At 41.4% G+C, this 25,729-nt stretch overlaps 2 protein-coding genes and 1 pseudogene across 2 annotated transcripts; 1 reads left to right on the top strand and 2 right to left on the bottom strand.

Annotated features, from left to right (window-relative positions):
• The first annotated feature begins 6,426 nt into the window (after positions 1-6,426).
• LOC125554671 (uncharacterized) lies at positions 6,427-10,781 on the top strand. The gene is made up of 4 exons (XM_048718154.2): positions 6,427-6,798; positions 7,718-7,852; positions 8,055-8,141; positions 10,266-10,781. Exons 2-4 carry the CDS (start codon positions 7,742-7,744, stop codon positions 10,452-10,454), a joined length of 387 nt encoding a protein of 128 aa, XP_048574111.2. The 5' UTR covers positions 6,427-6,798; positions 7,718-7,741; the 3' UTR covers positions 10,455-10,781.
• A 10,432-nt stretch (positions 10,782-21,213) lies between these two features.
• Positions 21,214-22,460, bottom strand: LOC147975846 (uncharacterized; annotated as a pseudogene).
• A 169-nt stretch (positions 22,461-22,629) lies between these two features.
• On the bottom strand, positions 22,630-24,571 carry LOC147975845 (uncharacterized). Its single transcript, XM_087520603.1, has 3 exons — positions 24,308-24,571; positions 23,285-23,583; positions 22,630-23,200 (listed from the first exon to the last, which is right to left on the bottom strand). Exons 1-3 carry the CDS (start codon positions 24,569-24,571, stop codon positions 22,630-22,632), a joined length of 1,134 nt encoding a protein of 377 aa, XP_087376729.1.
• Positions 24,572-25,729: the final 1,158 nt, after the last annotated feature.

Raw genomic sequence — 25,729 nt, 5'->3', positions numbered from 1 at the left:
GCCTCCAAATTCCCTCGCATGGCGCTAACATTGGGGAATGCGGACGAGTGGTGCTGATGGTTTTGGTGCGGCTGCTTCTGCTCGTATCGCCACTGAGCACTTGCCTAAGGTCATCACAAGGCAGGTGTACTACGGATCCGAATCGTCTTGCCAGGTTCCAATCTATCCTGATCTTTTTTAGCATGTCGAAAGTATAGATCCTTGCCGAATCTGTCCTGAATGACCCCCCTACCCCCCCCCCCCAGGAAAGCGATCTACCGCCGGATCTGGAGCTTGACTCTAGACTCCCGCAACACGAGTTCGACTCCGAGTTCTGCGCCACCGAGAAGTACCAAAAGCTGAGTTGTGTGCATGGGAACATGATACGTCTCCAACGTATCTATAATTTTTTATTGTTCCATGCTATTATATATTCTGTTTTGGATGTTTAATGGGCTTATTTATACACTTTTATATTATTTTTGGGACTAACCTATTAACCGGAGGACCAGCCCAAATTGTTGTTTTTTGCCTATTTCTGTGTTTTGTAAAAAAAGAATATCAAACGGAGTCCAAATGGAATGAAACCATGGGGAGCGTGATTTTTGGAACAAACGTGATCAAGAGGACTTGGAGTGGACGTCAAGCAACCAACAAGGAAGCCACGAGCCAGGGGGCGCGCCTACCCCCTGGGCGCGCACTCCACCCTCGTGGGCCCCTCGTGGCTCCATCGACCTACTTCTTCCTCCTATATATACCTACGTACCCTGAAAACATCAGAGGGCACCACGAAAACCTAATTCCACCGCCTCAACCTTCTGTACCCGTGAGATCCCATCTTGGGGCCTTTTTCAGCGCTCCGCCGGAGGGGGCATTGATCATGGAGGGCTTCTACATCAACACCATAGCCTTTCCGATGATGTGTGAGTAGTTTACCTCAGACCTTTGGGTCCATAGTTATTAGCTAGATGGCTTCTTCTTTCTCTTTGGATCTCAATACAAAGTTCTCCTCAATTCTCTTGGAGATTTATTCGATGTAACTCTTTTTGCGGTGTGTTTGTCGAGATCCGATGAATTGTGGGTTTATGATCAAGATTATCTGTGAACAATATTTGAATCTTCTCTGAATTATTTTATGTATGATTGGTTATCTTTGCAAATCTCTTCTAATTATCAGTTTGGTTTGGCCTACTAGATTGATCTTTCTTGCAATGGGAGAAGTGCTTAGCTTTGGGTTCAATCTAGCGGTGCTCGATCGTAGTGACAGTAGGGGAAACGACACGTATTGTATTGTTGCCATCGAGGATAAAAAGATGGGGCTTATATCATATTGCATGAGTTTATCCCTCTACATCATGTCATCTTGCTTAAAGCGTTACTCCGTTCTTATGAACTTAATACTCTAGATGCATGCTGGATAGCGGTCGATGTGTGGAGTAATAGTAGTAGATGCAGGCAGGAGTCGGTCTACTTCTCACGGACGTGATGCCTATATACTAATTGCTCGACAGTAATTTGTTCACCCACCGTAATACTTATGCTATCTTGAGAGAAGCCACTAGTGAAACCTATGGCCCCCAGGTCTATTTTCCATCATACAAGTTTCCAATCTATTTTATTTTGCAATCTTTACTTTCAATTTATATCATAAAAATACCAAAAAAATTATCTTATTATTATTATTATCTCTATCAGATCTCACTCTTGCAAGTGACCGTGAAGGGATTGACAACCCCTTTATCGTGTTGGTTGTGAGGTTCTTATTTGTTTGTGTAGGTACGAGGTGACTCGCGCGTGGTCTCCTACTGGATTGAGACCTTGGTTCTCAAAAACTGAGGGAAATACTTACGCTACTTTGCTGCATCACCCTTTCCTCTTCAAGGGAAAACCAACACATGCTCAAGAGGTAGCAAGAAGGATTTCTGGCACCGTTGCCAGGGAGATGTACGCCAAGTCAAGACATACCAAGTACCCATCACAAACTCTTATCCTTCGCATTACATTATTTTCCATTTGCCTATCGTTTTCCTCTCCCCCACTTCACCCTTGCCATTTATCCACCCTTCTTCTGTTTGTCTTTCCATTTGCTTTGATGTTTTACTTGGCTCATTTGTTCATTTGGTGGGAATAGTTGTTTATTTATATCTAAATAGAGAACCAAAGATCTATCGATCCTCATCCTCTTGCTAATCTTTTTAAGAGATCCAATTATGATGAACCAATTGCCAGTGAGTTCTATGCACTAGATTATCTTTATGAAGTTTTGCTTGAAATTCGTGAATCTGAAATTTGTGATGAAGTACTTTATGGAGTGATTCACGATGGATCTTTGAATAGAAAGCATGCTTGCAATGATGATAGTATAAATTCTATTAATATCAATTGTGCTTATAATATGCAAACCCCTAAGCTTGGGGATGCTAGTTTTGCTATGTCTACTACTTGTGGCAATGATCATGATTGTGGTGATTATTCTTATGATCTTGAAAATTTATTTAAGCCCCATGATGAATATGAGATTGATTATAATGTTTGCAATAATATTGAAAGTGGGTTTGTAAGAGTGTCAACTTTAGATCCCACGTATTTGGAGAATTTTCAATCTTATGAAGTTTTTGATAAAAGTGGGTTTGGAGAGGTCATGACTTTAGGTAATGTTAATCCCACTATTTTGGAAGAGTATCAACTTTGCATACGTGTGGATCGTGTTAAGAATATGTTTTGTGATAGCTATATTGTTGAATTTGCTTATGATCCTACATTTAATTATTATGAGAGAGGAAAATATGGTTGTAGAAATTTTCATGTTACTAAATTACCTCTCGTTATGTTGAGATTGCTATTGTTTCTTTCCGCTTCCTTAATTATGCTAGTTTTTTCTTGCCTTGATAATTTGTTTGCCTATAACATGCCTATGCATAGTAATTATGTTAGACTTAGATGTGTTTGTCACGTGTTTTATGATGCTCTCTTTGTGCTTCAATTCTTGTCTTTCATGTGAGCATCGTTGAAATCTTATGCCTAGCTATAAGGCTTTAAAGAAAAGCGCCTGTTGGGAGACAACCCAATATTTTTTTCCTTGCTGTTATTCAATAAATAATTTATCTAGCATCTGTTTTGGTTCTGTTTTTTGTGTTTAATTAGTGTTTGTGCCAAGTAGAACCGTTGGGAAGACTTGAGGAAAGTCTTTTTGATCTTGCTGTAAAAAATAGAAACTTTAGCGCTCGCGAGAATTGCTGCCATTTTTTTACTGGAGAGTGCTATTTAGTTAATTCTTTTTGAAGATGATTAATATATAAATTCCTCACTACTATCAATTTATTTTAGAATTTTTGGGGTTCCAGAAGTATGCGCTTGATACAGATTACTACAGACTGTTCTGTTTTTGACAGATTCTGTTTTTCGTGTGTTGTTTGCTTATTTTGATGAATCTATGGCTTGTAATGGAGTTTATAAACCATAGAAAAGTTTTAATATAGTAGGTTTAACACCAATATAAATAAATAATGAGTTCATTACAGTACCTTGAAGTGGTGTTTTGTTTTCTTTCGCTAACGGAGCTCACGAGATTTTTTGTTAAGTTTTGTGTTCTGAAATTTTCAAGTTTTGGGTAAAGATTTGATGGACTATGGAACAAGGAGTGGCAAGAGCCTAAGCTTGGGGATGTCCAAGGCACCCCAAGGTAAAATCCAAGGACACCAAAAAGCCTAAGCTAGGGTATGCCCCGGAAGGCATCCCCTCTTTTGTCTTCGTTCATCGGTAACTTTACTTGGAGCTATATTTTTATTCACCACATGATATGTGTTTTGCTTGGAGCGTCTTGTATGATTTGAGTCTTTGCTTTTTAGTTTACCACAATCATCCTTGATGTACACACCTTTTGAGAGAGAGAGACACACATGAATCAGAATTTATTAGAATACTCTATGTGCTTCACTTATATATTTTGAGCTATATAGTTTTTGCTCTAGTGCTTCACTTATATCTTTTAGATCACGGTGGTGGTTTTATTTTATAGAAATAATTGATATCTCATGCTTCACTTATATTATTTTGAGAGTCCTTTAGAATAGCATGGTAATTTGCATTTAGGCATAATAAAAACTTTCATATAAGTGCATTGAATACTATGAAAAGTTTGATACTTGATAATTGTTTTGAGATATGGAGATGGTGATATTAGAGTCATGCTAGTTTAGTAATTGTGAATTTGAGAAATACTTGTGTTGAAGCTTGTGATTCCCGTAGCATGCACGTATGGTGAACCGTTATGTGATGAAGTCGGAGCATGATTTATTTCTTGATTGTCTTCCTTATGAGTGGCGGTCGGGGACGAGCGATAGTCTTTTCCTACCAATCTATCCCCCTAGGAGCATGCGTGTAGTACTTTGTTTCGATAACTAATAGATTTTTGAAATAAGTATGTGAGTTCTTTATGACTAATGTTGAGTCCATGGATTATACGCACTCTCACCCTTCCACATTTGCTAGCCTCTCTATTACCGCGCAATTTTTGCCGGTATCATACAACCACCATATACCTTCCTCAAAACAGCCACGATACCTACCTATTATGGCATTTTCATAGTCGTTCCGAGATATATTGCCATGCAACTTTCCACCATTCCGATGACACACTTCATCATTGTCATATTGCCATGCATGATCATGTAGTTGACATCGTATTTGTGGCACACCCACTTAGTTTTTTTTGTTGAGCTTTCATACACTTATAGCTCTAGTGCATCCGTTGCATGTCAATCCCTACTCACTCACATTGATATCTATTGATGGGCATCTCCATAGCCCATTGATACGCCTAGTTGATGTGAGACTATCTCCTCCTTTTTGTCTTCTCCACAACCACCATTCTATTCCACCTATAGTGTTATGTCCATGGCTCATGCTCATGTATTGCGTGAAAGTTGAAAAAGTTTGAGAACATCAAAAGTATGAAACAATTGCTTGGCTTGTCATCGGGGTTGTGCATGATTTAATATTTTGTGTGATGAAGATAGAGCATAGCCAGACTATATGATTTTGTAGGGATAACTTTCTTTGTCCATGTTATTTTGAGAAGACATGATTGCTTAGTTAGTATGCTTGAAGTATTATTATTTTTATGTCAATATTAAACTTTTATCTTGAATCTTTCGGATCTGGACATTCATGCCACAATAAAGAAAATTATATTGAGAAATATGTTGGGAAGCATTCCACATCAAAAATTCAGTTTTTATCATTTACCTACTCGAGGACGAGCAGAAATTAAGGTTGGGGATGCTTGATACCTCTCCAACGTATCTATAATTTTTGATTGTTCCATGCTATTATATATTCTGTTTTGGATGTTTAATGGGCTTATTTATACACTTTTATATTATTTTTGGGACTAACCTATTAACCAGAGGCCCAGCCTAAATTGTTGTTTTTTGCCTATTTCAGTGTTTTGCAGAAAAAGAATATCAAACGGAGTCCTAACAGAATGAAACCTCCGGGAGCGTGATTTTTGGAACAAACGTGATCCAGAGGACTTGGTGTGGACGTCAAGCAACCAACGAGGAATCCACGAGGCAGGGGGCGCGCCTCCCCCCTGGGCGTGCCCTCCACCCTTGTGGGCCCCTCGCGACTCCATCGACCTACTTCTTCCTCCTATATATACCTACATACCCTGAAAACATCAGAGGGCACCACGAAAACCGAATTCCACTGCAGCAACCTTCTGTACCTGTGAGATCCCATCTTGGAGCCTTTTCCGGCGCTCCATCGGAGGGGGCATTGATCACGGAGGGCTTCTACATCAACACCATAGCCTCTCCGATGATGTGTGAGTAGTTTACCTCAGACCTTCGGGTCCATAGTTATTAGCTAGATGGATTCTTCTCTCTCTTTGGATCTAAATACAAAGTTCTTCTCGATTCTCTTGGAGATCTATTCGATGTAACTCTTTTTGCGGTGTGTTTGTCGAGATCCGATGAGTTGTGGGTTTATGATCAAGATTATCTATGAACAATATTTGAATCTTCTCTGAATTCTTTTATGTATGATTGGTTATCTTTGCAAATCTCTTCGAATTATCAGTTTGGTTTGGCCTACTAGATTGATCTTTCTTGCAATGGGAGAAGTGCTTAGCTTTGGGTTCAATCTTGCGGTGCTCGATCCCAATGACAGTAGGGGAAACGACACGTATTGTATTGTTGCCATCGAGGATAAAAAGATGGGGTTTATATCATATTGCATGAGTTTATCCCTCTACATCATGTCATCTTGCTTAAAGCGTTACTCCGTTCTTATCTTTACCTACTAATAAACCAGCGATTGCTTCTGGTCGTCCGTTATTAGACTTTTTGCAAAAAAGTCCCTCTATTTATGAGAAATTAACCCGCAGTGCTCGTCATAAGTGATAAGTCAGGCCGAACCGGTACGGAGAGAAAAAAATTAGGCCAGCCTCCCGCACCATCCTGTCTCCTCGACCCCATCTCCACCTCCAGCCCGCCGCCACCTCCTGCCCCGCCCCACCTCACCGTGCGCCGCAGGCCGCAGCCGCGCACCGCCCGCCCCTGCCGCCACCACCTACTGCCCCGCCCCACCTCACCGCGCCCCGCCCGTCCCAGCCGCCGCCACCTCCTGCCCCGCCCCACCCCGTGCCCCCTACAGCCGCCACCTCCCACCCCGCCGCGTGCCACCCCTCTTCTCCATCTTTTCCCTCGCCATCTCCCTCCTCCCTCCCTGTTCCGCCCCCACCCCTAGTACCCGCAGGCTCAACCATGGTGGTCAACACGGGGACGTGAGCGTGCATGGGTGGCGTCTGTGGACGAGGTGAGTGATGATGCTTCTCCCTATTGGCTACAGAGAGAGATGTAGGGTCAGATTTGATTTGTTTGTCGGTGGACCGGAGCAGATCTTCCTTCCATGTGTATTTGCTCTCTCTGTTGATCTCAAGCGGGGGAAGTGCATGACAAAATGCTTATTAGAAAAGGCATGAGGACCTGCCTCTGTTTTTACTGGTTAATTATAAGTTGGTGACATCATTGCTCTGATATGTCGCAAAATCGAATCGATTTCATGCTTGGGCGTGTGGGATAATTGGCGGTTTAGGTCACCCTTCTCTATGATAATGGTATCAATCACTCGCACTGTTGTTTCGGGGGAATTTGGTTCCTGTGAACGCCAATGTAGTTTGATTCAGATTGTTGGTGCAACCTTATCTGACGCCAAAAGTTGGCGTGGACATAGGTAGTACTTTGAGGTTTTGAATGATGTTGTTAATATCACAAAATGAATATCTAAGCGATGACAGTTTACAGTGATTCTTTATAGTCTTACAGATCAATTTAGAATGATCATGGAACTCTGTGTGAACAACATACGTCGATGATCATTCAGATTACCATCAAAATGGCACGTTACTTCTTGCTGACAGTGAAAGGACTTATGTATATGCCATTAATGTGGATAAATTGTATGTGTCGTGAAGGACATAGATGTGAAATATTGTTGATGATGGTGTTCAATCCTTGTGGAACACTTCAAAGAATTTCTCGGTTGAGATTTACTCATACAAGAACTGAATAACAATTTTGCCATGTCCTCTTCTGTTTACAGTTTATTGATCTGTTCAAAGAATTACAAATTTGGATGCGCTCTGGTTCTCTTGTTTGACTACTAAACAATATCTATAATACATTGTGTGAGTGTGATTGCTGTACTGACAAGATGTATACCACACCATGTTCAGGCAAACCATCGTTTAGCAACAAACATGCAGAGGCAGCTTATTGGACGTGCAACTGACATTCACATTAGGCCCCTGAATGAAGAGAAAGCTATTCAAGCTGCTACAGATCTTCTTGGTGGACTGTTCATTTTCTCGGTAAGTACTCTGGACCTGAATGGACTGTTGAGTTATTAACAGCTTTCCATTATGCACATGGAAGAACTAAAAACCCGACAAGTCCATGAATCTGTTTTCTGTTATCATTAACTGTCCTAGATCTTCAGATCCCTAGAAATACTTGATGGTTTTATGATGGCAGATGATTACAACTGACATTGACTCCCACGTAATTTTTTAGGTTGCTTGTGGTGCAATAATCTTTGTGGTTCATAGAAGTGGCAACTCAGAAGCCAGAAAAGAAGAGGCCCGTAATAAGGCACTGGAGGTAAGATGATTGGTTCATGGTCCGATCGGTTGGAGTTAATTGCACAGAAGTACCACAATTGGGGCATTAGAAACAGATTGGTATCAAGTTCGGTAATTTTTACGTGTCAATACCAACTTTGGGGCAAGGCGTTGCAGAACGGACTAAACGACGTATAAAAACATATCGACGGAGAAACTGACAGCGGGGCCCGCCTGTCAGGGGCTGACGTGGCATCTTATTTTACAGAAACAACCCTCGGTTTATATTTAATCACACAAAGGGCCTCGGTTGCGAAAAAAAACTCAAAACCTGCAAAAATAAATTACGCACACCCATGAGGATTCGAACCCACGACGGAGTGCCCGAGGGAAAGTACTGATGACCACTACGCTACGCCACAACATTCAATACACCTGATGCTTAAATGTTTTTATAGTATACATCAGAAACCATATTTCTTGCTGGGCAACTGTTTCATTTTTTAATGCGTTTTCTTATTTCGTATTTCTTTTATATTTTTAGACACGTCCTGGCCTTCTTCAGGTTTTCCTTTTTAAAACTTTTGCGCATCTCTTTTATATGTAGGTTTTCGTATTTCTTTTATATATAGGTTTTGAAATGTACACACTGATAATTGACGCCTTTTTTGAAATGTGGCCCCTGACAGGTGGGTCCCACCCATCGATTTCAGCGGCAATACATGTATATTTAAAAAACGGTTCGACATGTATTAAAAATTTATTGTGTAAAATCATTTTTAATTTTCTTTTATCTTTTTAGATCTTGGGTATTCTTCCGGTTTTCCATTTCTTTTATTTACACACATTTCTTTTTTATATAGGTTTTGTAGTAAACGGTGAACATTTTCTCAGTACTCAACATATTTTAAATTTATACTGAACTATTTATTAAGTGATATTTTTTGTAAATACACACTGAAAATTAATTTATAAATGCAAACTGAACACTATTGTATAATATACGAACAATTTGTTATACACACTGAAAAGTATTTATACTGAACTCTAATATATGAACACCTTTTTTATTTTTAGATGAACATTTTTTAAATATATGGTGTCGTTTTTTAATATATATATATATTGAACTTTTTAAATATTATGCGTTATGTTTTGAAAATACACACTGAATAATATTTTATAAATACACACTGAATACTATTGTATAGTATACGATGAAATATTTTGTTATATAAATTGCATTTTTTAATATACAATATCTGAAAGAATGCCGCATAGAAAAAAGTTCGGTGAAAATTTTAAAAATGTCAAAAGTATTGAAATAACGTACACCATTTATTACAAAACCTATATATAAAAGAGATGCGCAAAAGTTTAAAAAAGGAAAACCGAAAGAAGGCCAGGACGTGTCTTAAAAGATGAAAGAAATACGAAACAAAAAAAAACGCATTAAAAAGTGAAACAGTTGTCCAGCAACAAAAATGGTTTTTGAAGTATAGTATAAAAACGTTCAAGCATCCACTTTATCCAACGGATTGGCGTAACGTAGTGGTCTCCGCTCCTTTCCCTCGGGTAGTGTGTCGCGTGTTCGAATCCCCACGGGCGCGCGAAATTTATTTTTGCTGGTTTTGAGTTTTTTCCGCAAACGAGGCCCTTTGTGTGATTCAATATAAGCTGAGGGGTTTTTCTGTAAAAGAAGATGCCACGTCAGCCCCTGACAGGCGGGCCCCGCTGTCAGTTTCTCCGTCAATACGTGTTTATAGTCCGTTCTGCAACGCCGCACCCCAAAGTTGGTACTGACACGTAAAAATTACCAAACTTGGTACCAATATGCTTCTAATGCCCCAATTGTGGTATTTCTGTGCAATTAACTCGATCGGTTGTGGTCGTGTTTTCTTTTTATTTCCACATCACTTTGGTACTCAGATTTCTAGGATATATTACGAGCAAGTACACCACAGGAAGTGCTAATCTGTGTTGAGGACTCTACTCTCTAGAATTCAGATTTATCTCGGTTACTAACGGTTATTTTTATTCTGAACTTACATCTCAGGAGACAAAACAAATCGCTGACAGTTAATTTGGATCATGCCCTACATACAATGTTGTCAAGAGTTGTGCAGAGATGATCAACTCTTTTTCATGTTTATAAAAATTGCAGGAAATAAAGGAGAAGATGGAGGAGCTCGAGAGGGAAAAGCAGATGATGAAGCTGAGAGTGGCCGAGGTGGAGCAGGTAACCGGGGCAGGGGGAGGGTGGCCGTGGGTTCTTCCAAGGGCCTTCACTTCCGGCGCTGCCCAGGCAGAGCCAGAGCCAGAGCCAGCAGCTCAGCAGCCCACGGCTGCTTAGCTGCCGATGCCAGATGCAAATCGCCTCTGTAGGCAGTTCCTTGAATGATTCCATTGCGTTGGAAACCCAACGCTGAGATTTGTGTAGCGCGAGTTGTGAATAGTCCCAGAGAGACTTGGTCCGAATTGGAGATGTCGATGGAGGATGATATATTCCTTTCTTTCTTCTTTTTTTGACATCAGAGGATATTATGTTCCTGGTAGTAACGAGGTACCTAGAATTGTAGTTACTTCGTGTTCAGATTCCATAGTTATACTAATATTATAGAGCAATCAAGGTAACAACTCAAGTGGTAATTTCTTCTGGCATGAAAGTGATTTTTAAGGACGCTGGATTGGACTATTAGTAGAAAACAAAAGGAACATTGAAAAAGTATGTCAGGATGCTCGTATTAAGGACTCTACGTCCATCCACAAACGTATTCTGGTGGGAGAAAATGCACCTCAATGAAAATAATAATAATTGGGATCCTTTGAAACAAGTATCTTTGTATTGCATATCATTATTTACTGCATTTACACTAAATCCTGACAAAATAACCTTTGGAGTACTACCTAGAGAACGAGCAAATTAAGCCGCTCAACTTTTTTTTTGAAGAAAGACAAAATTAAACATAAGATGGGATGTCGGTCCTTGCGTGGCTGTCGGACTAAACCTCGTCCCCGCCGCCACCTACTGCCCCGCCCCGCCTAACCAAAGAACCATATTCTCAATTTGCACAGTTGCATACTTTAACATATTAGATAGTCATGTGTGAGGTTTTGTTTCTCCCATTGCAACGCACAGGCAATTTTCCTAGTGAACTTAATACTCTAGATGCATGCTGGATAGCGGTCAATGTGTGGAGTAATAGTAGTAGATGCAGGCAGGAGTCAGTCTACTTGTCACGGACATGATGCCTATATACATGATCATATCTAGATATTCTCATAACTATGCTCAATTCTATCAATTGCTCGACAGTAATTTGTTCACCCACTATAATACTTATGCTATCTTGAGAAGCCACTAATGAAACCTATGGCCCCTTGATCTATTTTCCATCATACAAGTTTCCAATCTATTTTATTTTGCAATCTTTACTTTCAATTTATATCATAAAAACACCAAAAATATTTATCTTATTATTATTATCTCCATCAGATCTCACTCTTGCAAGTGGCTGTGAAGGGATTGACAACCCCTTTATCGCGTTGGTTGCGAGGTTCTTTTTTGTTTGTGTAGGTACGAGGTGACTCGCGCGTGGTCTCCTGCTGGATTGATACCTTGGTTCTCAAAAACTGAGGGAAATACTTACGCTGCTTTGCTGCATCACCCTTTCCTCTTCAAGGAAAAACCAATACATGCTCAAGAGGTAGCAGAACACTCACGCTTGACGTGTATGCATGGAGGGATTCGACATTGGCAGGGGTTTCTCAGTTGCCCCTTAGAGGTCAATGCTAATTAAGTTCATCATTTTACTTCGGTTAATGCCACCGCTCATCCAGAATACTATTTAACATTGACAGGGATATGAGACTTGTGCCTTTGTTAACTGGCTGGATGAAGAATGGCATGGTAGGGCTCGGAGTGTTATCACCAAGGTCGTAGAAGATAACATAAAGCTGAAGAAGAAACTGGCTGATTTGGAATGTATAATCAGTACGATGAAGCAAGAAAGAATCAATCACATGCAGCAGATGAAAGCAAGAGACAAGAAGGAACTATAATGTGTAGTTGTGGTTGTCGCATTAGCCATGTTCTATGCGCTGTTTGCAATGATGATTAGGTTTTTTTGACAGTATTGCTAAAGCACATCTAGATGTGCTCTAAGTAATGCACATCTAGGTCCTATGCCATTGATGTTATGCGAAGATTCGTGCAGATATTTTTCTTTGTCTTTTTTATTTTCCTTTCTAGTTTGATTATTACTGGCTTTATCAATAAGAAGAGCTCAATGTATTGCTTGCCAACTGTCCTACTCCGTTTGTATCGGTACCAGTGCATAATCCCAAAACTCGTTCCTTGTTTTTGTCCTGAAAAAGGAAACCAGCCAAATAGCCAATAGGAGTCCTGCGCAACCCCGGGAATTTGGAGCGACTGGGTACAAATAATTGCGGTTGATTATATCAGCGGTTTGATAATACGTCAACACCCGCTTCAATCCCCGCTTCAATTGGCAGTTCCTCTTCTCTGCATACCCGCTTAAGTGTCCACCATCGTCATCGTCCCCGGCAAGCCGCACTACACACTGGCACACACTCTGCAGCCATGTCGAGCGATAGCAAGGATGACAGTTCGACCAGCAGTCTGGCCCCCGATGATAGGTCAACATCGGAATCATCCCGCTCGTCTTCCACGAGTCCGGCGTCGAGCCCAAACCTCGATTATATCCGGTTCATGGAAGGACGCCACCTCCAGAGTCGTCAGACGACAACCAAACGAACGAGGAGCCGTTGGAGGACGAAGAAGAGGACGACGATGATGATGAGGAGGAATGGTCGAACGAGGAGGAGGAGGAGGACGACAACAACGATGATGACGAGGGCGGCGGCGATGAAAAGCCAACGGTCAGCGGGAAGAAGCGTCCTCACCAAGACGATGTCGCGGGGCCATCCAACAAGAACAACAAGAAGAAGAAGGAATAAATGAAGCAGACTGTATATATCTCTATTTATCCTGTCAATCTCATCACAGACGGTTAGTAATATGTATTCGACAGAGATCTTCTACATTATCGCCAACAGGTTGGTTTGTTGGACTGTGTGCCCTGACGAGCACACAATTCACAAAAAAAGACCGTATGGGCTCTATAATGATCGCACACAATTCTGATTACCGACCTGTTAGCCGGGTATCACACATATCTTGTTACACCGAATAGTTTGTGTTCACCTCACTCATCGCAAACAGTTCATCGGAGTGAACTGTATGCCGTATAGCACACACCTTGATCTGGCTGCCTACTTCTGTTGTTCTATCTCAACACAAACAGTTCGTACAGATCAAACGTATGCCCCTCATCGCACACGCAACTATATTCTAAACCGTGTTTGATGTATCATTCATCGCAAACATTCTGCATCATTTCTGACGGTTTTCATACAGCACCGTTTGCGATTATTGCATCATTCACAGTTTCTCGAAGGGTCTCTGATCGTAGTGTCGCGTTAGCAGCATCCTGCAGTAGTGAAAGGAGATGTTGGAATCATTAGCAATATCATCTCCGAAGCCATTAGAATTCATAAAGATGAATATTGTGATTATCATTTATCTAATGAATCACTCTCTCTAGGAATTGATCAATCACAAGGCGATGTTGAACATGGATACTATGATGAGGATGATGATGATAGTGACTTTGATCTCGATGAGTCCATGAGACATTTTGGTCTTATGGCTAATCTTCGCGGCTACATGGCTGGAGGAAAGGAATGGGTCCTTGATAGTGGATGTACCGATCACATGACCGGAGACAAGGACATGTTTCGTGAGCTTGCTGAAAACAACATCCCTCGAAAGTATGTCACTTTTGGTGATAACTCAAAGGGTAAAGTGGTTGGCCTTGGTAAGGTGGCCATCTCACATGATAGTTCCATACAAAATGTTATGCTCGTTGAATCTCTTGGCTATAATTTACTTTTCGTATCTAGACTTGCTGACTTTGGTTTCAATGTCCTATTTACTAAAGTAGATTGCCAAGTGTTTCGTAGAGATAATCATAATATGGTCTTCGCCGGTATATGTAGAGGCGATCTATACATTGTTGACTTCACTAAAAAGGCTCAACCTAGAACTTGCTTAATTGCTAAATCTTCTAAAGGTTGGTTGTGGCATAGAAGGTTAGGTCATGTGGGCATGTGAAATCCGGATAAGCTTATTAAAGGTGATCATATCCTTGGAATCAAAGATGTTATATTTGACAAGGATAGATTGTGCAGTGCTTGTCAAGCAGCAAAACAAGTTGGAGGAAGTCACCCCGTGAAGAACATCATGACCACGAGAAGGCCGCTCGAGCTACTTTATATGGATCTCTTTGGTCCCAATGCCTACAAAAGTCTCGGTGGAAACTCATTTGGTCTAGTTATAGTTGATGATTTTTCAAGATTTAGGTGGGTGTTCTTTCTTGATGATAAACCGCAGGTCCAAAAGATCTTCAAGAACTTTGCTAGGAAGGCCCAAAATCAATTTGAAGTGAAGATCAAGAAGGTTCGCAGTGACAATGGAACGGAGTTCAAGAACGCAAATGTGGATACCTTTCTTGACGAAGAAGGGATTTCACACGAGTTCCTGTCTACGTACACGCCTCAACAAAATGGAGTTGTTGAAAGGAAGAACCGGACTCTTACTAAGATGGCGAGAACGATGCTTGATGATTACAAGACACCAAAACACTTTTGGGCGGAAGCGCTTGAGACAGGTTTTCATGCAACAAATCGCTTGTATCTTCACAAGCTACTCGGCAAGACGATATACGATCTTCTCATTGGTAACAAAGCCCAAGTTGGATACTTTCGAGTATTTGGCTCAAAGTGCTATATTGTTGATAAGCATCGTCACTCTAAATTTGCTCCTAAATCTCATGAGGGTTTCCTATTGGTTATGGCTCAAACTCTCACACTTACCGTGTCTACAACAATTTCACCCGAAAGGTTGAAGAGACGGTAGATGTGAAATTTGATGAATCTAACGGCTCGCAAGTAGAGAAATTGCCAATTGATGTAGGAGATAAAGATCCTTCGGAAGCAATCCAAGACTTTTCTATTGGCAAGATCCGTCCAACGGAGGTGAAGGAGAGTACCTCATCCGTCCAAGTGGAAGCTTCTACCTCACGACAAGGTGAACCAAGAGTTGATATGGAAGCATCCACAAGTGGGACACACCAAGACAAAGAAAACGAGGAAGTACACTAAGATGAACCTCGTCAACCTCCTTCTCCACCACGACAAGGAAATGACAACGTCAACAATGAAGAAGGACAAGAAGAAGAATAAGATGATGAAGAGGATGTTCCACCCCGACCCAAACAAAAGCTCTCACGAGTTCGAGCAAGAGTCACCAGAGACCATCCCATCGAGCAAATCTACAATGATATCCAAACCGGGAGAATCACTCGCTCTAAATCTCGTTTGGCTAATTTTTGTGAACATTATTTGTTCATCTCTAGCATTGAACCTATGAAGGTTGAAGAAGCATTGGAAGATCCGGATTGGATAAATGCCATGCATGAAGAGCTACACAACTTCGAGAGGAACCAAGTGTGGACATTGGTCGAGAAGCCCGACAACAAACACAACATCATTGGTACCAAATGGATGTTTCGCAACAAGCAAGACAAAGATGGACAAGTCGTTCGCAATAAAGTATGTCTCGTCGCCCAAGGCTACACTCAAGTCGAAGGTATGGACTATGGTGAGACATATGCCCCTGTTGCTAGACTTGAGTCCATCCGCATCTTACTTGCCTATGCTAATCACCACGATATTACCTTGTACCAAATGGACATTCAAAGTGCTTTTCTAAATGGTTAAATTGAGGAGGAAGTTTATGTTAAACAACCTCCTGGCTTTGTTAATCCTAAGAAACCCGATCATGTTTACAAACTTCACAAAGCTCTTTATGGTCTTAAACAAGCTCCTAGAGCATGGTATAAATGCTTGACCAAGTTCCTTATTGAAAAAGGCTTTGAGATTGGAAAGAAGATTCTACTCTTTTTACTGAAAGGGTTAATGGTGAATTATTTGTGTGCCAAATTTATGTTGGTGATATCATATTTGGATCAACTAACCCTCATTTTAGTGAAAAGTTTGGAAAGCTAATGTCGGAGATGTATGAGATGTCTATGATGAGTGAACTCGAGTTCTTTCTTGGTTTGTAAATCAAGCAAACTAGGAGGGTACCTTTGTTTCTCAAACAAAGTATAACAAGGTCTTATTCAAGAAGTTCAACATGCAAGAATGCAAAGGTATGAATACACCCATGCCCACTAGTGGACATCTTGACTTGACCAAGGATGGCGAGCCAGTTGACCAAAAGGTTATCGGTCTATGATTGGTTCATTGTAATATATATGTGCCTCCCGTCCTAATATTATGCTAAGTGTGTGCATGTGTGCACGATATCAAGCGGCCCCCAAAGAATGTCATCTTAAGGCTGTGAAAAGGATAGTGAGATACTTAATTCATACACCAAATTTTGGCATTTGGTATCTTCAGAGGTCTTGTTTTGATCTTATTGGCTACTCTGACTCGGACTATGACGGTGACAAGGTTGATAGAAAGTCAACTTCGGGTACTTGTCAATTTCTTGGTAGATCTCTTGTGTCTTGGTCCTCCAAGAAACAAAACTCGGTATCCTTATCTACCGCTGAAGCGGAATACATTGCCGCCGGTTCATGTTGTGCTTAATTACTTTGGATGACCCAAACTCTTGAAGATTATGGGATCTATGCGAATCATGTTCCATTGCTTTGTGACAATGAAAGTGCTATCAAGATTTCTCACAATCCCGTGCAACATTCTCGAACTAAGCATATTGAAGTTCGTCATCATTTCATTCGAGATCATGTTGCAAAAGGGGACATTGATCTTAAGCATGTTCGCACCGATAAGCAATTGGCAGATATATTCACCAAACTGCTTGATGAGAAAGTATTTTTCCGTTTGAGAGTTGTATTGAACATAATTGATGCCTCAAACTTGAAGTAGAAACTCCATTTGGATACATGCAAGGCATGAGTCTTTGACTAATCCTTGATATTTCTCTGATGATCATATGTCTTGGATATATATATTTGCACCCTTGCATGCTATGTAACCCTTGTAGGTACTTGGATGAATCTAAATCTATGAGATTGCAAATCACTCACATCTTGAGCAATCTCTACATCACCAAGTCTCTACAACATGGTGGTTGAAGTCAAGGGAGCATGAATCCCTTCAACATATCCTTTGACAATTTCATTTGATTTCAAATTTTCTTGATTGTCATTTCGGATACACGAGTGCTCTTCCTTGCAAAACTAACCCATATAGGTAGATGAACTCAAACTACAAGCGGTGCTCCCAACTCATTGATGAGCTACATCAACCTTGAGCATCTCACACAAGTTCAACTACATGATCAAATTCAACACCACCACCCAAGGTATCTTATTGCATCTTAGAGAGGCTTTACCCCAAGTCATGGGTGAAAGCAGCTCAACAAGATGTGAATACATCAAAATGCTTAAACAGAAAATGGTATCCCCATTTTGAGCTTAAACGATGAGTATGACCTATGATCGGGTGTTCTCACTTAACTCCTTGGTCAATATACTCTAACATAGGTGACTTTGTCGTCGACCAATTCTAGATGAAGTTCTCTAGTGTTTCTCTATGTTCTTGCATTTGTCTCTTGCATATTTGTTCCCCTTCTTTAATAGAAAAACTTCATCTAGATTTCTTTATTTTCTCTGTTCGTTTCTGCATTCTCTACATCCAATTCATTGCAAATCCTTCAGTTAATTCCTTGAAAATCTTTGTGAAATCTTATTTGCCTAGTGAGCTGAGATGACAATTTTTCTCTCTCTGTGTTGAACTCGGACACACCGATTTGTCTCTTTCGACCCAGCCGAATCATTTTGGTGCCACCGAAGCAAACAACTCGGTATTACCGATATCAATGCTGAGAAGACACTTTGTCATTTGCATCCTGCATATTTGTTCCAGCTCTACTCAATGATTCTTGTCCTCTACCTGCATCACATTCAACTTGCTGCTTTGTCATGTGACTCAAGGACCAAACCTATTCGACTCACACTCCAGAAGATCCATTCTTGGAAATTGATGTCAAAGGGGGAGAGAGAGATCACATCAAATCTTAATCACATCAAAGGGGAGAGTGTTTAATCCCATCAAAGAGAGAGAGCCCTAGATGCTTGGTATTCATGAGGAGAGAAGTCACATGTCTTTAAGAGGGGAAAGACATGTTAGTTTTGTTATGATTATTGTGCTTTGATTTGTTTTGCTGATTTTCTTTTCCCTATATTCTCCCATTACCCAATATAAGATTCAGGGGGAGAAAGACTTCTAAGGGAAGGAAATCTTTGAATTCATTGCATATCTATACCTTTGGGGACATGTCTATATCCAATAGAGTACCTAGTACTCACTCACTACATGTCATCCCAATCTTGGTACTCTTGTGGTTTGTTGTTCTTGGTTTGTTTAGTATATGTTTCTGTGTTATCTAACCTTGTTTACTCAGGTTCATCTCTTCCAAAGCCAGCTTAAGACCACAAGGTAAGTATATGCATCACCCTCATGTCCATGATGATCTCTTGCTGATGTGCATATTGTTTGCAAGAAGGACTCATGAACATGAAGGTACACTTCTTAAATCCACACCATTTTCTCTGATGCATATAGCCAAGATACATGTAACTCATTGCTTGCTCTATCATGCTTATGCATTCGCATGCTCTTATAGTCCATATTCACATGATTGCATACATGTAGGGGGAGCCTATGCATGTTACATGTCTTTCCAAAGCTTTACTTGTTATTCTTCATATCTTTATCTAAAGCTTTGATGTATGTTGCCATGAATTACCAAAAAGGGGGTGATTGAAAGCACAAGTGCTCCCTGGGTGATTTTGGTGATTAATGTCAACATATCTCTTGTTGGACTAATACTTCTATCTAGTATATTTTAGATGAGTTCAACAGTGGAGTGGCTTGGACAAGAGGATGTGGAACCCCTTCTAGATGCTAAGGACAAAGATTGGCTCAAGCTCAAGACTCTACATTTTCATTTTAGTGATCCAAGAGCACATGAGTCCATAGGAAAAGCCAATACTATTTAAAAGGGGATGAGGTGTTGCTTAATGGCTCGCTTGCTCAAAGTGCATAGTGATATGCTCAAAATCCCTCAACCACTTTCCCATTTCCACACATGTCCCAAACCAAAAGTCAAACTCGGACCCACCGATTTGATCTATCCGGCGCCACCGCGTTCACATGACATAGCCACTACAAGAAACCCTAATCGGTTTGATCTCAACGATGGGATATCGATCTCACTGAGATGGGCCTGCAAACTCTCTGTTGCCTGTTGCAACTATTTCGGTCTCACCGACATAAGCAATCGGACCCACCGAGTTTACTTAACCAACTCTTTGTTTTGCTGAAAGCACAAGTGCTCCCTGGGTGGTTTTTGTAATTAATGTTAACATATCTCTTGTTGGACTAATGTTTTTATCTAGTATATTTCAGATAAGTTCAACAGATGGAGTGGCGTGCACAAGAAGATGCGGAACCCCTTCAAAATGCTAAGTACAAAAGATTGGCTCAAGACTCTACATTTTGCTTTTAGTGATCCAGGACCACATTGATTCCATAGGAAAGACAATACTATTAAAAGGGGATGAGGTGTTGCTTAATGGTTGCTTCCTCAAAGTGCTTAGTGATGTGCTCCAAAGCCCTCAACCACTTTCTCATATCCACATATGTCCCAAACCAAAAGTCAAACTCGGCCCCACCAAAATTTTCCATCCAGCGCCACCGAGTTCTCTTGACATAGCCATTGCCAGAAACCCTAATCAATTCGGTCAAACCGATGGGATCTCAGTCTCACCGAGATGGGCTTGCAAACTCTCTGTTGCCTATTGCAATAATCTCGGTCTCACTGAGATATGCAATCGGTCCCACCGAGTTTGCTTGACCAACTCTCTGTTTCTCTTATTACGCAAATCGGTCCCACCGAGATGAGGTTTTACCCTAACCCTAGCACATCGGTCCCACCGAGTTGATCATGCTGGTCCCACTGAAAAGCCTAACGGTCACATTATGAACTGAATCGGTCTGACCGAGTTTTCTAATTCGGTCCCACCGAGTTTGGTCAATTGTGTGTAACGGTTAGTTTTTGAGTGGAGGCTATTTATACCCCTCCACCCACTCTTCATTCGTAGAGAGAGCCATCAGAACATGCCTACACTTCCAACTTACATTTTCTGAGAGAGAACCACCTACACTTGTGTTGAGATCAAGACCTTCCATTCCAACCACATAAATCTTGATTTCTAGCCATCCCCAAGTTGCTTTCCATTCAAATCATCTTTCCACCAAATCCAATCCTATGAGAGAGAGTTGAGTGTTGGGGAGAGTATCATTTGAAGCACAAGAGCAAGGAGTTCATCATCAACACACCATCTATTACCTTTTGAACAATGGTGTCTCCTAGGCCCTGTTTGTTTAAAAAGTCCTAGGACTTTTTTTAGTCCCAACTAAAAAGTCTCTAGTCCCTACCTTTTTGTTTCCAGGGACTAAACATGGACTAGAGGATAATAAATGACATGCTAAAAGACCATGCTGCCCCTAATAATTAACTAGTACAGATTACATAATAATAATAGCAAAAGAACCACTTTTTCATCGCCGATAGAAGTCCTAGTTTGGCTCCTGAATGCACTCCGCCGCATTGCACTCTGCTACTAATAATTAACTAGTACATATTACATAAATAATAACAATAGAAAAACCACTTGTTCATCGCCTATAGAAGTCCCAGTTCGGCTCCTAAAAGACCATGTTGCCATGCATGTTGCTAGGCATGCATGTTGCCAGGCTTCCCAGGGCTCATCCGCATATAGAAGTCCCAGGGCTTCTTATACACTTGTTCATAACAACCAAAACAACACTAGAAGAGAACACTTGTTCGTGCCAACAATTGTTCATAAGAACCAAAATAAGTGAGATTACAGAAGCGAAGAACACTTGTTCATAACAACCGAAATAATATATCATTGCTGTTTCAAGCTCCACAACCCATCAGCGACCCAATCTATAAATTGATTCATAGCAGCACTATCCATCTCATTGGTTGAATCATATGTTGGAGTGGTCGTTGGCACAGGCAATGGTATATAATTTTCATCTTGATCACACTTGTCGAAATCTATATCAGCTAGTTGACTTTCTCTAATGAAATTGTGCACTGCAATGCAAGCCACAATGATTTTGCTTTGTTTCTGTTGTGGATAACTAGGTAAGTGAAACAAAATCCTCCACTTGTTCTTCAAGACTCCAAAACAACTCTCGATGACATTTCTAAGTGAAGAATGGCTGAAATTGAAGTGTTCCTTTTTTCCTCTAGGCATTGTGCCATCACGGTACTCCTGAAAATGATAGGTTAAACCCTTGTATGGTGCAAGATAACCAGGTCTATTTGGGTATCCTGAGTCCACAAGATAGAACTTTTTAGGTGGAGGTTTTGGAAACTTGTCACCAAATCTGGATCGGGCATCATTGAAGACCCTCATGTCATGCACCGATCCTGGCCAGCCGGCTAGGACAAATGTGAATCTCATATTAAAGTCACACACACACACATCACATTCTGACTCTTCTCCTTATGTCTATTCCTATGCTGGACAGCAGTGGCAACTGGTACCACAACTTGTATGTGTGTCCCATCTATTTCTCCAATGCAATTGTCCATAAATGGTGCATACTTTCTAGATCTTAGTTTTGAATGCACAGTTTTGAATTGAGGATCTGTTGGCTTGATGATGTCTTTTGCGAGCTTGATCAGGCAGGCCAAAACCTTATCAAACTTCCTTACAATTGTGTCCAATGACCTAACAAATCTGTTTTCTGCTTGTCTTAGAGATTGAGGGGAACCAACTATCCACAGAAACAGGCCTAGAGATTCAACTGATGACATTCTTTTGGTGGACTTCAAACCATAGGAATCAACAAGCGCACTATGCAATTTCTCAAACACTGGTCTGTGCATTCTAAACATGTTGTAATAGGAAGTTTTGTTGCCTAGTGTTGTCATAACCCAATCATGCCCAGACTGTATTGATACTCTTCTAGGTCCTTTGTTACAGTAAGAGTCCAAGTGGTACATACCAACCATGCAGGCCATTTGCAGCATTCTTCTCTTTCCGTTTTGGTGAATCAACAACATCAGTGCTTCATCATCACTACTGCTCCCATCAGCACTGCTGCCATCATCAGCACTGCTGCCATTGTCCTGAAACATGCAAACATTAGTACAAATTGTTCATCATGCACCACGTCTTCAACTAGCAAACATTAGTACACCCAAACATTATGAAACACAGTAACATGCAATGATCATTTAACAAGGTCACACACTACAGGTCCATTACATAGTTATATTGGAAAAAGAACACTAGTACAGAAGAACACTAGGACAACTTCTTCATCATGCAACACCTCTTCAACCAAGTCAGTCTAGCGTCATCACTTGTAATGTTCTCAAATATGACTCTGTTTGCCTCATCTGCAAACAGTTGAGTTGCCATGAAGTACTCGACACTTGTTTCTTCTGCACCACATTGAACTGCCAACCGTTGACAACGAGTAATGGATTCTTTGGTGCTGTTTGATTTCTTCTCTTTTGCCTTGTCCTTTGCTTCCTGCCTTTTGTTTGCATATTCAGTGATCATCTCAGAAGTGTTATCACTATTGATACTGTTGATCAGCCCTGTCATTAGTTTCACCATTGGGCTCTTGTGTTTCTTGCCTGGGCTTGTTGCTGACTGTTCAGCGTCGCTGCTTCCCCTCTTCCTGCTGGTGGTGCTCATTGGAATCTGCTCATGTCCATCATCGGCAGCATCATATTCTTCTTCCTCTTCATCTATGGGCACATAAGCTGATGATCCATCAACTGCCACACCTTGGAATAGCTCTATAAGCATATCCAAATACTCAGGATTGCCAGCCTTGAATGTTCTGACATCTGGTCTTTCCTGCAACATTAGTTAGGTAATTAGGACAAGGCTAAATAATGTAATCAACTGTGAGCAATTCAACTGTAATTTGCTGAATAATCTACCTTATTTTTTTGTCCACCACTCATTTGATGCGGTTATAGCCCCGTCTCCAGTTCGGCCACAACCAGTTTGCTGCCCCAACCACGCCCAAGCGCTATAGAAGCTCTTGAGTTTAGTTAAACAATTTTTGAATTGCTTGGTAGTATGGAGGAGGCCATCACGTTCATAAAATTTTGTCTTCATATTATTGTAGGCTCTAGTTGTCCAAGCACCATTCACACAATGCCCATCCCTAGCTTCCTCACAGGCAATGTTACAAAATATAGTAATATTCTCGTCTGTCCAATCAGCCTTGGCAATGTTTTTCTAAACAAAAAATAACAAATACACAATTCAAACAAATTCGGTGGTGAATTCCGTATACAAATATATTCGGTGGTGAATTCCATATACAAATTTAACTATTTCTATTTACAAAATTATGATCACAGAAGGTGCTTGTAAATACGGTACGCTAAATCTGACAACAATTTCTAAAGTTTTCTACACCCAGTTACAAAAAGAACATGAAATGTGGTGTACAGAGTTACATATAAATCTATAGCATTGGTAAATATTGTACGCTAAATGAACAAGGTCCAGTAAAGGCTGCACCAGACAAAGAAAAGTAGATGATCAATTCCTTGAAATCTTTCTGCTGGTTAGCTAGTGCCTCTGTTTCTTTATTTCAGTGGTTTCTACAAATTCTTGTTATATTGGAGAAAAACCCCAACTTGCCAAGTCTGTCTATCGAGTGACATGATTTTTCATCATAAAAAGTAGGTAGGGTTCAGTATAAATGACAACTATCCAGTTTACAGCAACAGAACAACCAATTCGTATAAATGACAAATCTACTTAATTATGCATTAGGTCATGGATGACCTAGAAGTTTAGACATAAAAAAATTTGGGGTAGTTCTTGTCATTCGTAGCATCAATATGGAACTTCGCATACCAACAATTTACTACAACTTTTGTTCATAAGTGGCATGAAAATCTTTTACTAGCAAGAACACATGGACATGAATTTGCACAACTCAAAAATTTACCTCTCCACAAACACAGTTGTCGTCTCCATCTTCAAATCCTTCACTGTCGTCGACATCTTCTGAAGGCACAGCAGATGACGACGCACGTTGCCGGCTTGCAACTTGAGAGATGGAGAATCCCCATCCTACGACGCCTATGCTGCCGGCCGATGAGGCCCCACGGGCTCGACCTGCACCGCGTCCAGTGCCCTGGGGCATGGACCTCCCATGCCCTCTGACGCCTCCGTCACCAACAGCTGCGCCTAGGGCGACGAACGGCCGCATGTGAGAGCCGGATCCGCCTCCAATGTTCAGAGACCGGGCGCGGCCTCCTCCGCCCTAGGACACGGACCTCCCACGACCAAGTCCAATCGGAGGAAGACCATGACCGGCCGACTCTCCACGGAGGAGTTGCTGGTACGAGCCCAAGTTGGGGTAGTCGTCGACGTTGCTATTCAGATCGAAGAATCCCATTCCCCTCCCTAGATTTCCGCCCGCGGATGAGCCCTGGGAAGCATGGTGATGCGAGGGGGCCTGAGAGAATAAGTGAAGACCATCGTCTTCATCGCCGTCCATGGTGGCAGCGGCTCCGGGCAATGGAGGCGGGGCATGGGCCGGCGACTGGACATGCGGTGCGGGGGCGGGGAGTGGCGGCGACTGGAGGTGCGGTGCGGCGGCGGGGAGCGGCGGCGACTGGAGGTGCGGTGTGGGGGCGGGGAGCGGAGGCGACTCTGCGGTGCGGGGCGGGGCAGGGAGCGGGAGCGGTGTGGATAAGGTGAGGCGCGGTGGGGGGCAAGGCAGGAAAAAGTCTCAAAAAGACTCTCTAAGAGGGACTTCTTCTTTCTAGTCCCAAATGCCTAGTTTAGTCCCTAAAAGTCCCTCCCGTTTGGTAAAAAAGTCTCTAAAAGGGACTTTTTCTAGTCCCTACACAAAAAAGTCCCTGGAAACAAACACCCCCCTAGATTGGTTAGGTATCACTTGGGAGCCTTCGTCAAGATTGTGGAGTTGAACCAAGGAGTTTGTACGGGCAAGTAGATCGCCTACTTCGTGAAGATCTACCCTAGTGAGGAAAGTCCTTAGTGGGCGATGGCCATGGTGGGATAGACAAGGTTGCTTCTTCATGGACCCTTCGTGGGTGGAGCCCTCCGTGGACTTGTGCAACCGTTACCCTTCGTGGGTTGAAGTCTCCATCAACGTGGTTGTATGATAACACCACCTATCGGAACCATGCCAAAAATCTCCATGTCTCCAACTGCGTTTGCACACTCCAATCCCATCCATTTACATCCTTGCAAATTGCATGCTTTACTTTATTCTTCTCATATACTCTTGTCATGCTTGCTTGATATGTATTGTGAATGTTTAAACTTGTGTTAAAACTCTACCTTAACTTGAAGAAAAAAACTGCAACTTTTTCTTGTTAAGAGTCTATTCACCCCCCCC

The sequence above is a fragment of the Triticum urartu genome, chromosome 4A (assembly GCF_056163025.1).
Source record: "Triticum urartu cultivar PI428250 chromosome 4A, HENAU_Tu73, whole genome shotgun sequence".
NCBI lineage: Eukaryota > Viridiplantae > Streptophyta > Magnoliopsida > Poales > Poaceae > Triticum > Triticum urartu.
The sequence above is the reverse complement of the archived record's forward strand: the minus strand, read 5'-3'. Positions and strand labels throughout refer to the sequence as shown.